The sequence below is a fragment of the Carcharhinus amblyrhynchos genome, chromosome 7 (genome assembly GCF_965287045.1).
Source record: "Carcharhinus amblyrhynchos chromosome 7, sCarAmb.v2.hapA, whole genome shotgun sequence".
NCBI lineage: Eukaryota > Metazoa > Chordata > Chondrichthyes > Carcharhiniformes > Carcharhinidae > Carcharhinus > Carcharhinus amblyrhynchos.
In genome coordinates, this window is record NC_137330.1 from 8,200,412 (window position 1) to 8,216,103 (window position 15,692).

Genomic DNA, 15,692 nt, shown 5'->3' on the forward strand with positions numbered 1-15,692 from the left:
CCTTCCCCCCTCTCAGATCGTCCCCTTCCCCCCTCTCAGATCGTCCCCTTCCCCCCTCTCAGATCGTCCCCTTCCCCCCTCTCAGATCGTCCCCTTCCCCCCCTCAGATCGTCCCCTTCCCCCCTCTCAGATCGTCCCCTTCCCCCCTCTCAGATCGTCCCCTTCCCCCCTCTCAGATCGTCCCCTTCCCCCCTCTCAGATCGTCCCCTTCCCCCCTCTCAGATCGTCCCCTTCCCCCCTCTCAGATCGTCCCCTTCCCCCCTCTCAGATCGTCCCCTTCCCCCCTCTCAGATCGTCCCCTTCCCCCCTCTCAGATCGTCCCCTTCCCCCCTCTCAGATCGTCCCCTTCCCCCCTCTCAGATCGTCCCCTTCCCCCCTCTCAGATCGTCCCCTTCCCCCCTCTCAGGTCGTCCCCTTCCCCCCTCTCAGATCGTCCCCTTCCCCCCTCTCAGATCGTTCCCTTCCCTCCCCTCTCTTAGATCGTTTCCCCCGCCCCCCCCCGATTGGCCCCTTCCCCCCCTCTCTCAGATCGTCCCCTTAGCCTCCCTTTTCACCCCCATCTCGGATTGTCCCCTTGCCCCTCCACCCTCCCCCGGATCATCCCATTGCCCCCCCCAACCCTCCCCCGGATCGTCCCAATGCCCCCTCATCCCGGATCGTCCCATTGGCTCCCCCCCATCCCGATCGTTGCCTTGTCCCCCCTGCAAATCCTGCCCTTGCCTGCCTCCAAATCCTCCCTTTCATGGAATCGCTACGGTGCAGAAAGAGGCCATTTGGACTTTCTGAAAGAGCATCCCACCCAGACCATCCCCTCTGTCCTAACCTGTGATCCCACACATTACCATGGCTAGCCATAGAATCGTACAGCATGGAAAAGGCCCTCTGGCCCATCAAGACTACCACTAAAGTCACGCTAATCCCATTTTCCAGCACTTGTCCCATATATCTGAATGTCATGTTATTTAAAAGTTTACAGATTATTTATTATGTCACAAGTAGACTTGCATTAACACTGCAATGAGGTTATTGTGAAAATCTGCAAGTCACCACACCCAGGCTGGTGCGTGTTTGGGTACACGGAGGGAGAATTTAGCATGGCTAATGCACCTAACCAGCACATCTTATTCAAGTACTCCTCCAAATACTTTATAAATGTTGTAAGGTTTCCGGCCTCCACTGCATTCCCGGTCAGTGCATTCCAGATTTCTACCAGCCTCGGAGTGAGTTTTTTTTCCCCTCAAACCCCTCTGAATCTCCTGCCCCTTACTCTAAAACTAGGTCCCATGTGATTGACCCCTAAACCAAGGGAAACAGCTGCTTCCTGTTCACACTGTCCATACCCCTCATAACCTTATATACCTCAATCAACCTTATCTGCTGTAAAGAAAACAATCCAAGCCTCTCCTTATAACTCAAACACTCCATCCCAGGCAACATCCTGGTGAATCTCCTCTGTACCTCCTCTAGTATAATCACATAATTCCTATAGTGAGGTGACCAGAACTGCACACAGTACTCGAGCTGTGGCCTAACCAATGTTCTGTACAACTCCAACATTATCTCCTTGCTCTTGCTCATAAAGTGTCCTTTATGTCTTCTTAACTATCCTATCCACCTCCTCTGCTGCCTTCAGGGACCTGTGAATAAGTACCCCAAGATCCATCTGTTCCTCTGAGCTTCCTAGTGTCTTGTCATTCATTAAATATTATTTTGTCTTGTTATTTCTTCCAAAGTACATTACCTCACACTTATCATGGTTACAGACCACCTGCCACTGCCCTGTCCACGTGACCAACCTATCTGTATCTTCCTGTATCCTACAACCTTCTTCACTATTAGCCATCCCACCAATCTTGGTGTCATCTGCAGGCTTGTTTCTCATTCTCCCCACATTATCATCTATATTATTTATGCTTATGACAAATAAAGTTCCCAGTACTGAACCTTGTGATACACCACTGGACACTGGCCTCCAGTCACTCAAACAGTCTTCTACCACCACCCTTGTGTCCTATTGTTAAGCCAGTTTCGGATCCATCCCACCAAGTTTCCCTGAATTCCATGTGCTTTAACCTTCTCAATCAGTCTCCCATGTGGGACCTTGTCAAAGACTTTGCTAAAATCCATATAAACTACATCAATTGCACTTTCTCATCGATACATTCAATCACATTTTCAAAAAAATTTGATCAAATTTGTTAGGCATACCCTCCCTATAACAAAGCCATATTGACTTTCCCCCATCAATCAATGCCTTTCCACGTAGAAATTACTTCTCTCCTTCAGAATCCACCTAACTGACACATCTTTGGACACCCAGGGGCAACTTCGCATAGCCAATCCACCGAACCTACACATCTTTGGGCTGTGGCAGAAAATGAGAACACCTGGAGGAAGCCCATGCAGTCTCCCGAATCTGAAATTGAAGCTGAGTCTCTGGCATTGTGAGACAGCAGTGCTAACCATTGTGTACATTCATATTTATTGTGTAAAGGCATGTAACTCTGTTGCTTCACAATGCAATGCACACATGGCTCCGCACAGTCACCTGAAGCTGGAATTAAACCCGGGCCTCTGGCGTTGTGAGGCAGCAGTGCTAACTACTGTGCCACTATGCTGTCCCCTTTCCCCCCTCTCCCCCCCCCCTTCTGCCTCACGCTTATCCCCCCTTCTGCCTCACATTTGCCCCGTTCCCATGCTTGCCCCTTCTCACCCCAGTTGCCCCCCCACCCCTTACTTGCCCCCCACCCCTTCTCTCCCACCCACTTGACCCCCTCTATCACCCGCTACTCGCCCCCTTCTACTCCCTGTTAGCCCCTTCTACCCCCCTGCTTGCCCCCTCTACCCCCCTGCTTGCCCCCTACCTGCCACTTGCCCCCTCTACCCCCCTGCTTGCCCCCTACCCTCCGCTTGTTCCCCCCCTACCCTCCGCTTGTTCCCCCCCTACCCTCCGCTTGTTCCCCCCCTACCCTCCGCTTGTTCCCCCCCTACCCTCCGCTTGTTCCCCCCCTACCCTCCGCTTGTCCCCCCCCACCCTCCGCTTGTCCCCCCTCTACCCTCCGCTTGTCCCCCCCTCTACCCTCCGCTTGTCCCCCCCTCTACCCTCCGCTTGTCCCCCCCTCTACCCTCCGCTTGTCCCCCCCTCTACCCTCCGCTTGTCCCCCCCCTCTACCCTCCGCTTGTCCCCCCCTCTACCCTCCGCTTGTCCCCTCCCCCTTCCCCGTTTGCCACTCTTTCCCCCCGCTAGCCCACCCCTTTCCACTCTCTTGTTTCGGGTCAGTGTTTGAGCCAGCGGTACCGATGCACAATCCGTGTGTAACTTTGGGTCTGTGGCTGAAATGGCGTCATTGAAACAACTAAAGCGATGTTGTTTGGGGGGGTGGAGAAAGGCACCAGCTCCATCGACCTGAGCCGCACACGCTACAACCCCTCCTGATCCGGTGTTGTTTCAATCCATCCGCCGCCATTCATTTACCTTTCTCTTCTGCCGGTGTTTATTTGTCGGCCGAGGGTGGCATTTGCATGGAAAGCGAGGAGAAATCGTATAGCCACTTACAAAAGATGATTCTGTCTTGGCACTGCCTCGACTGCCATTCATGATTCCGGGGAGGGGGCTGTACACTGAAAAGAGACGTCGATCACTTCTTTTTCCAAACGGATTTTTTTTTGTGTGTCCCCTTTTCTTCTCTCTTTAGGTGTGACTTTTCCTGCTTCGGTCGGTTCGGCCACATTTGGAATCAACATGAAGGTAACTAAAAAAAATCAATGTACTGTACATTTTGTGCGGACAGATTAATCGCTCGGTCTCCCAGTTTAAAGGTTTTTCTGGTGTCGAGTTAAGTCGCCTTGTGATACCGGAATTTTTTTCCCCCTGCAGACATGTATTCGGTTAGTTGGGAGTCTGCTGCATAACAAAGCGACAGCAAATACAAACTGCTTATTTAGTGCGGCAAACATTAAAACTGGACAAGAGAGGATAGCATAGACACGGTTATATTCCTTTAACTTCCAACCCCCTTAAAGCCATGGCAGTTGCGATGGAATGATTGCAAGGATTGGTGTGTTTTGTTTCTGCAACCTTGTGTGTGCCATGTTAGAGTTTGAAATATTTGATTTTTTTCAAATAAGAGGGGAGAAATCTCCGGGAGGATTTTTCTGTCGGGTTTGTAGCCGTCAGCGTTTTAGCTGCAGTCTTCTCCAGCTTGCTTTCAAACGGCTCGATAGTTTTTTTTCGCGATACCGCAAAACGTTTTTTCTCTAAGAGGGGACGCTTCTCTAACGATGCAGGAAATTTCGGTTTTGTTGTGTGTGCAAACCGTGCATTAAATCTGCTCGAATTAACTTGTTTTCAGAGCAGGCGAATCAGAGTAAATGCAAGGTCCATGGCACGAATGCTAGAAAAAATGATTACTTGAGGTTAGTTTCGGTTTAGCTGAGCTTTGCAAAAAAAATGGCAGTTCTTAGCTATTGTTAAATCCGCTCGTCAAATTGGCTGTTACATTCCATGTTTACTTCCAGTCAGTGCGGTAAAGCGGCGGTACACGATCCCTCATGTCTCCTTCACAGATTGAGCTGCTCAGTTAGATTTTTTTTGGAAATTCTAATTAATACACAAGGCAAGTTTATTGATCCGCGTTGATTTGAATTTAGCACACAATTATCCTTGGCTGAATCAGCAAAGGATGAATGATACAGCAGCTATGTTATTCACATGAATTTAATATATTTATATATATAAATGATAGTAGTAAAAATCTGACGGGGATAAAGCTTCCGCTCAAGCCTCTCCAGGGGAAGGGGTCCATTACCCTTGGCTGAAACAACTGCAGTGGCTTGTAGATCAGGGTGGTGTTTGTAATCGGAGAGGGGGTAAGAATGGCTTGAAGGTCAGAGTGTATTCCGCTGAAGTGTATTGGAGGGACTGACTGTTCAGCTGCAACATTCTCTTCTGAAGGTTGTGGATTCAAATCAGTTCCCACACCTTAAAACAGATTATTTGCCTATTAATATGTTCTTGGTGGTGGGAGCTTGTGCTGGGCAACCAGCTGCCGTATTTCCTTCTCTCAAATAGTGACTACACTTCATAAGTACTTTGCTTGTGAAACACTTGCGGATGTTCTGCGACTGTGAAAGGCCTGCAGAAATGTATTTTTTAATCTGCAGAAGGAGGTTCCAGGTACTTTTTGACCTCTAGCTCAGTACTGCGGTAAGAATACTCATGAGAAACCCCATGTTGTTTTCCAAAGTTCTTTTACATTTACAATTTTTGGGACGAGTTGACTAAACACAACCATGCCACCCTCATCAATAGAGGGAGTTACTTACTATAGCCTCTCTCATCATGGGAGGCACTGAGTGAATGCCTGTTTATTCCTGCTATCCTCTGTACCCTTGTAGGGGCAAAAGAGATAGAAAGCAACACAATGTCCAACTTGTACAGTCCATTGATGTACATCAGTTCCTGCCCTGCGACATCTGGAATTTAAAATTCTCATCCTTGAGTTCATAGCCTTGTCTTTCCCTTTCTCTAACCTCCTCTAGTCCTACAACCCTTCAATTACGCTACATTCCTCTAATTTTGGCCTCTTGTTCAACTCCACTTTTAGTTGCTCTACCATTGCTGGTGATGCCTTTAGTTGTTGAGCCTGGCATTCCCTGTTAAAATCTCAGCTTCTTGCTCGCTGTGTAGGATGCTCATTCAAACTGACCTCTTGGACCAAACTTTAGGTCACCTGTCCAAATATTACCTCATGGTTCAATATCAAATTTTGTTTGATAATGCTCTTGTGAGCACCTTGATCTTCTACTGTGTTGAAGGCACTGTATAAATGCAAGTTATTGTTTGAGGACGTGCACAACTACAGGAAAACGTCCAGAAAATTAAAAGGGCCGAATGCCCATCATTGTTAACAAATCAGTTGAATTATTTTAATGTTCAAGATTGACTGGGAAAGGTCAGTGTGCTGTTGCTGCAGGTGTTCTTAAATTAAAGTGGTGTGCAATGTCATTTGATCCTCAAAAGTTCTGTGGGTTAAACTGGATTTAAGTCACAGAAGTAAATACCCTTGATAGATTTTCATGTCTAGGAAGCGCCCTTCGAAAAGAAAAGTCTTTTGGTTTTGAATTGGAAGCACTCTTGGTGATTTGATTGTTTAGCTTGTCCTGTGGGCCCACTTCGACCTACAGAGAGCTTTGTGGTTAGCTTCAATATTTGTTAAGCATTATAATTGCACCTTATGTTTCTGATATATCTCCTTAGAAGGGTCTTTTGTGTAGGGGCATTTTTTCCAACTGCAGAGATATTTTAGCTCTCTTCAGAGAGATATTGAAGCTAATGTGTCAGCTGTGGCTCGCTCAGTCATACTCTGTTCGGGATTTTAAGTTCTGCTCCGGAGATTTGAGCATAAAATCCAGGCTGCCATTTCTGCGTAGTAACTGAAGGAGTGCTGCACTATTGGATCAGTCCTTCAGGTGAGGTGTTAAACTGAGGTGCTTATCTGCTTTCTCTGGTGGATGTAAAAGATCCTTGGTGTTATTTTAAGGGCAGCAGGGGAGTTCCCCCCATTTCATGTTTACCCTTCAACTAGTTTCTGGACATTATCTCATTGCTGTTTGTGGGAAAGGTAAAGGGACATTAGCCAGCCTTAATCGGAGCCAAAGGTCACGTGTTTAAACCACATCACAAATCCTACCACAGAGCGTGAGGGCACAATTGAAGCAGCTGATGCTCTTGCAGAGAGCCATTATGCACTCAACAGGCCCAGTGGCTGCCTTCTGAGTTGCTGTATGACTCTGTTTCAGCTCTGCGCAGGAATGGCCAGCTTCGATAATAAATTCAGGTTCCGGCGTGGGAAACAAATCCGTGACCCAGACTTTGAGCTTGAACTGGGTGTGTGACCAACCAAGCCAATCTGACACTACAAATGTTAGAATCCTGACCACACCCCAAAATTAATGTTATGGTCTGGCAGGGCCAGTGACCTTATGTTTCAAGTAGATAAAGTTTGAGATCTTCGATTAAGAGAATAAAATACAAGATTCCATAATCTTTAGATAAAATTATACAAGGTCAGAAAAGTAAAACAACTTGGCAATATTTCCTTGTAGGTAACACCCAGGAAAGGGAAAGCTGATGGTGGAATGGTAATATAACCCAAAGGGGACACAGTTTAAATCCCACCGCAACATTTGGTGCAATTTAAATTCAGTTAATAAATCTGGAATTGAGAGTTCATCTCAGCAATGTTGATCATGAAGTTATCATTGATTGTCATTGAAAACCCATCTGGTTCATTAATCTCGTGAAGAGAAGGAAATCCATCCTTGTAACCAGCTCTGGCTGACATGTGACTTCATAGTAATGTGGTAATTCTTAACCGCCCTCTGTAACGGCCTAGAAAGCCATTCCATTCAATAACAAATATGGATGAGTGACAAATGCTGGCCTTGTCAGTGATGCTCACATCTCACCAAAGAACAAAACCAAAGGCAAACTGTGGTCAAACACGCCACACTGCACAATAACTGGCAGAAGCAACCAAACCTGATCTCATGGACTTCTCAGCAACATGCCCAGACACCAGTATCCACCAAGTTACACAATCTTTTTAAAACTGTCTCCCAAATGAAGGATTCCAAACTTCATTTTTGAAGGTCAAGTCTCTGAAATGCCTCAAAGTTGCTCTGATTCAGGCTGCTTCAGTAATTGCTCAGCTCTCAAGATTTCAATCTCCTGAGAATTAGTTCCCCTGATTCCCCAGTCTGTGCTCAGCACCAACTCCAGCTTTTCAGCTTGCTGAACAGAGCACCGCTGCTCCAAAACGTTACCTTTGTGCCAACAGCCCAGAGCACAGACTCACCATCCTTTTCTGCTGCCTTCTTGACTCTCCACAGCTTCTCCCAAGCCCTCACCAGCTGTAGCCTCACTTGCTCCCCTCCCTCTTGGTTTCTCCAGGTGGCTTCTTCCCCAGGCCCCTCTCTCTCTCCCTGCATTCCCTCTCCCCAGGTTCCCTTTACTTTTCTGGGACCTTCCCCTCTCCCAGGATTCCTGTCATTATGATGTCTATCTATTGGTAACCGTGACTTGGTTTTTGCACCTTCTTCTGCTCCCTCGCAGGCACACTGTGTATTACTTGTCCCCAGCCCAAAAAAGCTCTCAGCACAGAGTGGCGCATATGCAGCCCACTCAAGATTTGCTCGGAAACCCTTTGGGGCGTATGGAACTCTACTAATCAGGCAGGTATCTATTTCTTGACACAAATGTGAAAGATCCTCCCAAATTGAAGGAAATGTAGTGCCACGATATTCACTTGTTGGTATTGTCCTTTCCTCTGAGTCCCAAATCCACATTGCCCATTTGAGTTTGGAAAATGAGATTTGGGCACTGTGACACGTGATCTGTACGGATGACAGCAGCGCTCTTTGACATTTGAGAAGCACTTGAATAAGAAGGAAATGAATACTTCTGCTGTAAATCTGGACTGAGTAGGCAAACTTCTCCGCAGTTGAGATCTTGAATGTGAACTGGCATCAAGTTCCAGTTGAGGTACTTTGGTCCAGAGACTGCAACACTGGAAACATTTGTTAACTTGATTGACAAGTGCAGAACCTGGTGTAAAAGAAAGATATGCTTTTCGTTACCTCAGGATGTTCCAAAGCTAATGAAATACTTTCTGAAGTTTAGTCAATTTGTGCACAGCAATGTCTCAAATTTACCAGTATGATAGTAACTGGATTTTTTCTGTTTATTGGTTGAGGGGTAAATACTGGTCAAGGCACCAGGAAGACTTTACTTCTCGTCTTCAAATGCTGTGGCATTGCATCCTTCACACCTGCCCGAGATAGCAAAAAGAGTTTTGGTTTATCTCACCCAAAAAGTGGCATTTGACAGTGTGCCATTCCATTAGCAGTGCGCTGGAATGTCAACCTAAATGAAACCAGAAGATCCGAATACTGGAAATCTGATAGAACAGAAAATGCTGGAAATGCTCAGGCCTGTGTTAACTTTCTGATAGCCAGATTGTGAAGTAGGAAACCGGATGCCAACTTTTACTTCATACTAGATTAATTTGCAAGTTGCAACATTATGGCTGCTTCTTCCTGAACATTCAGTGTCCCAGAAGTCTTTCTCTTTGCTCAAGGTACTTAATCATTCAGTGCTTTGCACCTTTTAACAATACAATTAACACGCTATTCACAGATTCCACCCTTAAATCAAAGCTTTGTAACACAAACAATGTCCCAGAACAAGTCAAAGGAGAGAGGAAAATAATGACTTTCCATATTCTGAACACTACATCAAATTGCGCTACATCATCTCCACTTCCAGGAACTACAATGGTTTTTGTGCAAACATTCCTTTTGCTACAGCAATCAACAGCTGATGACTTACACTAACCTATTAGACTTAATTTTTCTGTCTAGTATCTCTTACTCTAGGTCATATTCTGTACATTATTACTTGGAGCAATTATATTAAATATGCAAACTATTCTCAAACCTCCCTTTTATTTGAATATTTCACAATTAAGACCCCATTTTGATTGTTTCTATAAGAGAAACTTGGTGTTTACATGGCAAAAGTACTTTTAACCACCCTTTTATTTGATTAGCTTCCCAACCCAACGAAAACAGTTTCCATTTTCAACTGCCAATAATTTGATAAATCTGGAAGATGGACATTAAAAAATCACCAAAATTGAGTAATTTTGTGTCTTCCTTGTCCTCCCAAGACTAGAAACTCGAGTACAAGCACTCATTATTTTTAAAAGATTTTATTTACTCTTAAAACATTGCCACTATCATGCGAAAGCATCAAAGTGCCTTGTTCCAATACATCAGAACTGGCATCTTGATGGTGTTCATTTCCAATCAAATGTTTTAACTGTTTTGACTTTTCTTTAGATGTAACATCTTTCTGTGATGACTTAGCATGATTTAATTAGATACGAGAAACATTTTCCAGATAAAAGTGTTGATTCAAGGTTACTCCAGATCAATTCTGCGTTATGGCTGAGTTTAAGTTTATTTATATATTATTACAAGTAGGCTGACAATAACACTGCAGTGAAATTATTCTGAAAATCCCCTACTCGCCACTGGCACTTGTTTGGGTACATTGAGGGAGAATTTAGCATGGCCAGTTCACCTAACCAACATGTCTTCTGGACTGTGGAAGGAAACCGGAGCACCTGCAGGAAACCCATGCAGACATGACGAGAACATGCAGACTCTGCACAGACAGTGACCCAAGCTGGGAATTGAACCCTTGTTCCTCACGCTGTGAGATAGTGGTGCTAACCACTGTGCCACCATGTCGGTCCCAGAAGCCTGACTTCCAATCTTAAACTCTTCTTTCATTTTCTTTATAAGAAATTCTCAAATTCCCCAGAGAAAATCACCTACATGCATCATAAAGCTGTTTGAGTAGAACTGAACCTGCTTTCAGTTTCATGCGGTTTACTTACAGCAGGGCAGATCTAACTGTAAAATACTTTACATTATTCAATCTATTAACATAGTTGTTTAATTTCCACAGCTTCCTTTCTGTGGAAGGGTCATTTAGACCTAAAACATTAACTCTGCTTCTGCACAGATACTGCCATATGTGCTGAGTTTATCCAGCATTTTCTGTTTTTATTTCAGATTTACGGCACCTGCAGCATCTAGATTTTATTTCCTTTCTACATCAGTTGCCTCTGTAGGCAGGTTCGAAAGCCGAAGATTTTCTCTCAGCAAAAATAAAAGTGTAGCTTTTATTTGACCTACATTCCCACAAGTTGCCAGTGCAGCCTAGAAAATTTTCAGGATCCATTTCCTACCATGCAGGAGTCCACTGTAACATCTTCATTTCCAAACTGCTGCGTTAAACCCTGAGCCACAAGTCTTATTAGCCTAAACTGAGTGGATCCCAACATTTTATCTGTCATAGTACACCTTCATACTATGAAAAGTTTTGAGACACACTTCTTGATATTCTCCAACTGAGCTGCCCTCAAGTAAAAGCCTTTTATTGCTAAAATCTTATAAAAGCACATTAAGGCATCATTTAATGCAACTTTGATTGGCTTAAGAAGTTTTCGATGGAAGCATTATCACAGTTTGCATGTGAAATACAATATTTTTCTTCAAAATGTATACAATTTAGAAGTGTTTTCCATTAAAAGTTTCGGTACTTTTTCATCTTTTTTATGTCTGCATTTCTCACTGGGAAAGTTCATAAATGAAGGAGACACTGTGGGCAGCATCTTGCCAACAACGGTAATGTGACACCTGGGTTTGCTTCTGTGCGCAGAGTCTCTTAATCCTGGGAAGATCTTATAACCCAGATTTGCACAATGTCACTTCACTTGGACCAGACCAAAATTTTTGTGTCTTCCGCTTTTGAGGTTGGTTATTGTCCATCCCACCAAGGACGAAGGGAAACCTTCTGTGTTTGGAAACACCCCCGATTTAGAATGGGCCAATCTGGGGTCAGAGATCAGAAACCCTGAATTGCACAGAGCCCTCACGTGAATTGGACATGTTCTAAAATCCTTCCCACCAAAATGGGCTAACCTTTCTTCAGATAAATATTCAAGGAAAGATGAGGAACTCTGAGGAAATATTCTTCTTACATAGATACAAATTGTTCTTATCTGAAACTCCAATCCAGTCTAAGTAAATAAACCTGTTAATATTCTTGCCAAATAATTTGAGGAAGAAGTGTACTTAATCCAATGTAACTCTGAGAATACTGAAAAGCCTGGATAGAGTGGGTGTGAGGAAGATGTCTCCATTAGTAGGAGACTAGGATCCAAGGGCACAGCCTCAGAGTAAAGGGATGACCCTTTAGAAGTGAGATGAAGAGGAATTTCTTCAGCCAGTGGATGGTGAATCTGTGGAATTCATTACACTGAAGGCCATGGAGGCCAGGTCATTGAGGCAGAGATAGATAGGTTTTTGATTGGTAAGGGAATCAAAGATGGGTAATAAATAGGAGAATGGGATTGAGAAACTTATCAGCCATGTTTGAATGGTGCAACAGACATGATGGGCCAAATGGCCTAATTCTACTCCTGATTAAAACAAAATCAGCCAATGCTGCAGATATTCAACAGGACAGGCATCATCTGTGGATGGAGAAACAATAGAGGAAATGTTTCAGGGAGCTGAACCTTCATCACAATTGGACGTTATTAGATATTGAAAGTGATAAATGAATTATTGAACCAAGGAAAAGTGAAATATAGGGGGCAGAACAATTAATGAGAACTAACAGATTGGCATGGTCATAGGGACACCTTGCCAAAGGAGAATGCTCCAATTGTCCAAGAGTGTAACAGATAAAGATCGGTAGTCCCTCAGTGTGTTGAGCGACCCTTTCTGTGCATAAAGAAATAAATCACCAAACCACATCTGCTTCATTCTCAGTGGCTCTGGCTCAGCCATATAATCATTTGCCGTACATTCCTGTGAGAATTCATGGCTACGTCTTAAAAGTTGTAAAACACCAATGGGCTGGAAATAATGTGACTAATAAAAAACCATTCTTGTTTCCCATTGCACATGGAAAATGGAAGAGTGTATGTGGAGTTCAGGAAGCCCATGGGCAGCTCTGGCTTACCTGACAAATGGTGGCACAATGGGACAGCATGGTGACACAGTGGTTCGCATTACTGCCTCACAGCACCAGGGACCCGGGTTCAATTCCCAGCTCGGGTCACTGTCCGTGTGGAGTTTGCACATTCTTCCCGTGTCTGCGTGGGCTTCCTCTGGGTGTTCCAGTTTACTCTCTCAGTCCAAAGATTTGTGGATTAAGTGAATTGGCTGTGCTAAATTTCCCCTTAATATCAGGGGAACTAGCTAGAGTAAATGCATGGGGTTATGGGATATGGCCTGGGTGGAGTTGTGGCCGGTGCAGACTCGATGAGCTGAATGGCCCCCTTCTGCATTGTAGGATTCCAAGAACAGCTGCAGTTGGTGGCCTGGGTACTAGGTCCTGCTAATAAATTTGGAAGGACACATTTGGAATTTGTGTGTCTGGTTCTGACCATTTATCATCCCGTGGGCACTCCTCCCCTTTTGCTAGTTCTGGACTGAGAAAGAAAACTATGGCAAATTCCTGCGGTGCTTCTTCTGCAAAGCAGAAATGTGCAAATTTCAGGTATGAACATCAACACATCCTGATGTTACAAAATGATGCTGTGGGACCCCAACTGCATTGTTACTTTTTCTGCACTTCCTTGGAATATGTGTAGAACTGGATGCTTCCAATCCTGCCCAGGGTTTCCCATTCATATATTTTCATGCCCTTCTCTGGAAAGTTCAGGCGCTTTCCTACTTTAGTCCTCACTGGAGAACTTTACCAACTTGTTTCTAATTTAAGGAAAGTAAAGGTAAAACAGTAATGTCACCAGATGCTATCAGATGTGCTGAGATTTTCGAGCATTTTCTCTTTTTTATAGAATCCTTACGGTGCAGAAGGACGCCATTCAGCCCATCGAGTCTGTACTGACCACAATCCCACCCTGGTCCTATTTTTGTAACCCCACACGTTTATTCTGCGAATCCCCCGACACTAGGGGGTAATTTAGCTTGCCAATCCACCTAACCCGTACATCTTTGGACTGTGGGAGGAAATCGGACCACCCAGAGGAAACCCATGCAGAGATGGGGAGAATGCAAATTCCACACAGACAGTGCCCCGAGGCCAGAATTTAACCGGGGTCCCTGACGCTTGAGGCAGCAGTGCTAACTACTGTGATACCATGCCACCACCATAGGCACTATTGATGGTGATTTAACCTGAAGATCACCATACCTAGAGGCAGCTGGATCTCTGTTTATATGTGTTCAAGGTACCTAATCATTCAATAGCCTCCATCTCTATATTCTTAATCATACTATTAACAATCTGACAGCACTTGTGAAGGTTGCCTGCCTTGTTGAGGATTTCCAGCGTTTTCTATTTTTATTTCAGAAGATGATGGTTTCTGTTATCTGATTTTAGAATAACAAATGGGTTACCGCGATTAACCTCAGCACCTTGCAACCACAGAAGGGAGCTGTCAATTGATCCCAACTGGTATGTGTGTAAAGGTATAGAACTAGTGGTTGCTGATTGCTATTGAGCTGTATTCCAAGGGTTTGTATCCTTATTAGAGGTGGGCATTTTGGTAAAGATAACACAGTTCATTGTAAAGTGTTTTTTTTTGCCTGTGTTGGATAATTTGAAACCCTTGAAGTTTGGAGACTGCTAGAACCACCAGCCTGTTCTTTCACTAAGAGGAAACATAATGTTTTCAGTTACCCTGTACTGTGTCATGAAATGATGCTCACTGTAAACTATTCTGTACATCCTACTGGACATAGTGGTTAGCACTGCTGCCTCTCAGTGCCAGGGACCAGGGTTCAGTTCCCGGCTTGGGGTGCTGTCTGTGTGAAGTTTGCCTGTTCTCTCCGTGTCTGAGTGGGTTTTCTCCGAGTGTTCCAATTTTCTTCCACAATCTGAAAGATGTGTTGGTTAGGAGCATTGGCCATGCTAAATTCTCCCTCAGTGTACCTGAACAAGTGTGGATGGTGGTGATTAGGGAATTTTCACAGTAACTTCATTGCAGTGTTGATGTAAGCCTACTTGAGACACTGATAAATAAATTATACTTTTGGGTGATTTCTGAATGAGATTTTGGGAAAGACACCTGATTGTATGGAAGGAAATCCTGTCGATCCAACAAACCTTATACTTTACCTTTAAATCCCATGATATTCAAATTAGTCAGCAAATTGTCATTAATTGTATTTCCGATTTTTATCAAGTGCAAGTTTGAGAGAGAATTCTGAATCAGAAAACATAGTGGGTTCATTTGTAGGGATAGCTGTCTGGAAACTGTATTGTGTGGAACGATAGATATATGGGAAGGTGGAAAAATCTAAATCATATCATAATCCCAGGTCTTGGAAGACCAGTTTTGAAAAAGATTGAGCACCTTTTGACATAATTCTGATAAATACTCAGTTCTTGAATTTTTATCTCTTTGGCTTTATAATTGGACATGCACAAGTTTTCATCATATTTGCAAAATGCAGAACATCACCAATCTCTTGTGTTGTGGAAAGGACTTTGTGAGTGATGTGATGTGAACTTTCAGGACTCTGCCTGGAAGGGTTGTTGCAAAGTTTTTTTTAACTGAGTTGAATCCAGGGACTCACCCTAATTGATTTGCTAAAAATAAGTGCTTTAATTGGAATTTTGCATGATCTGAATTCTTTAAAATCCAGGTAAAAAAAATGGCCCATTTGATCAGCATTGGAATCCTAATGAAAACAGTGGGCTTCTGAAAGGTGTTGATTTCTCTAGGTGAAGGTCAGCAGTCTATTAACAATCAGGTACTGCTTCTGTGTTCTGAGGTTTCTTCATCAATTGGAGTAAATGCGGGCAGCAATTTGGCATTTTGGAATTGTGTGTTTGGCTTTCTGAAGTTGCCAGTAATGTATTACTGTTGCATGTGCAATATTTTGCCTTTGACGGATATTATCACAAAAATATGCATGGTTTCCTTATTCTGTTATTACTGAATCTATGTAAAGTATACACTTGCAATCTGTTCACACCTAAATCAGCCTGTTGTCTATGTAGCTAGGCCTGTGTGTTCAGAATTGGAAACTTCCTGCTATTTAGTCTAAATTATGTGGTCAGATCACTTTACAACTTG

General features: G+C 44.0%; 1 protein-coding gene across 3 annotated transcripts in view; it reads left to right on the forward strand.

Annotated features, from left to right (window-relative positions):
* The window catches only part of arid4b (AT-rich interaction domain 4B), a 196,279-nt gene that overhangs the window by 1,333 nt on the left and 179,254 nt on the right, over positions 1-15,692 (forward strand). For all 3 annotated transcript variants that reach the window (XM_080191891.1, XM_080191893.1, XM_080191892.1), the window contains exon 2: positions 3,696-3,748. In XM_080191891.1, coding sequence (XP_080048017.1) covers positions 3,743-3,748 — 6 coding nt within the window. In that variant the 5' untranslated portion in view covers positions 3,696-3,742. The remainder of the gene's footprint in view (positions 1-3,695; positions 3,749-15,692) is intronic.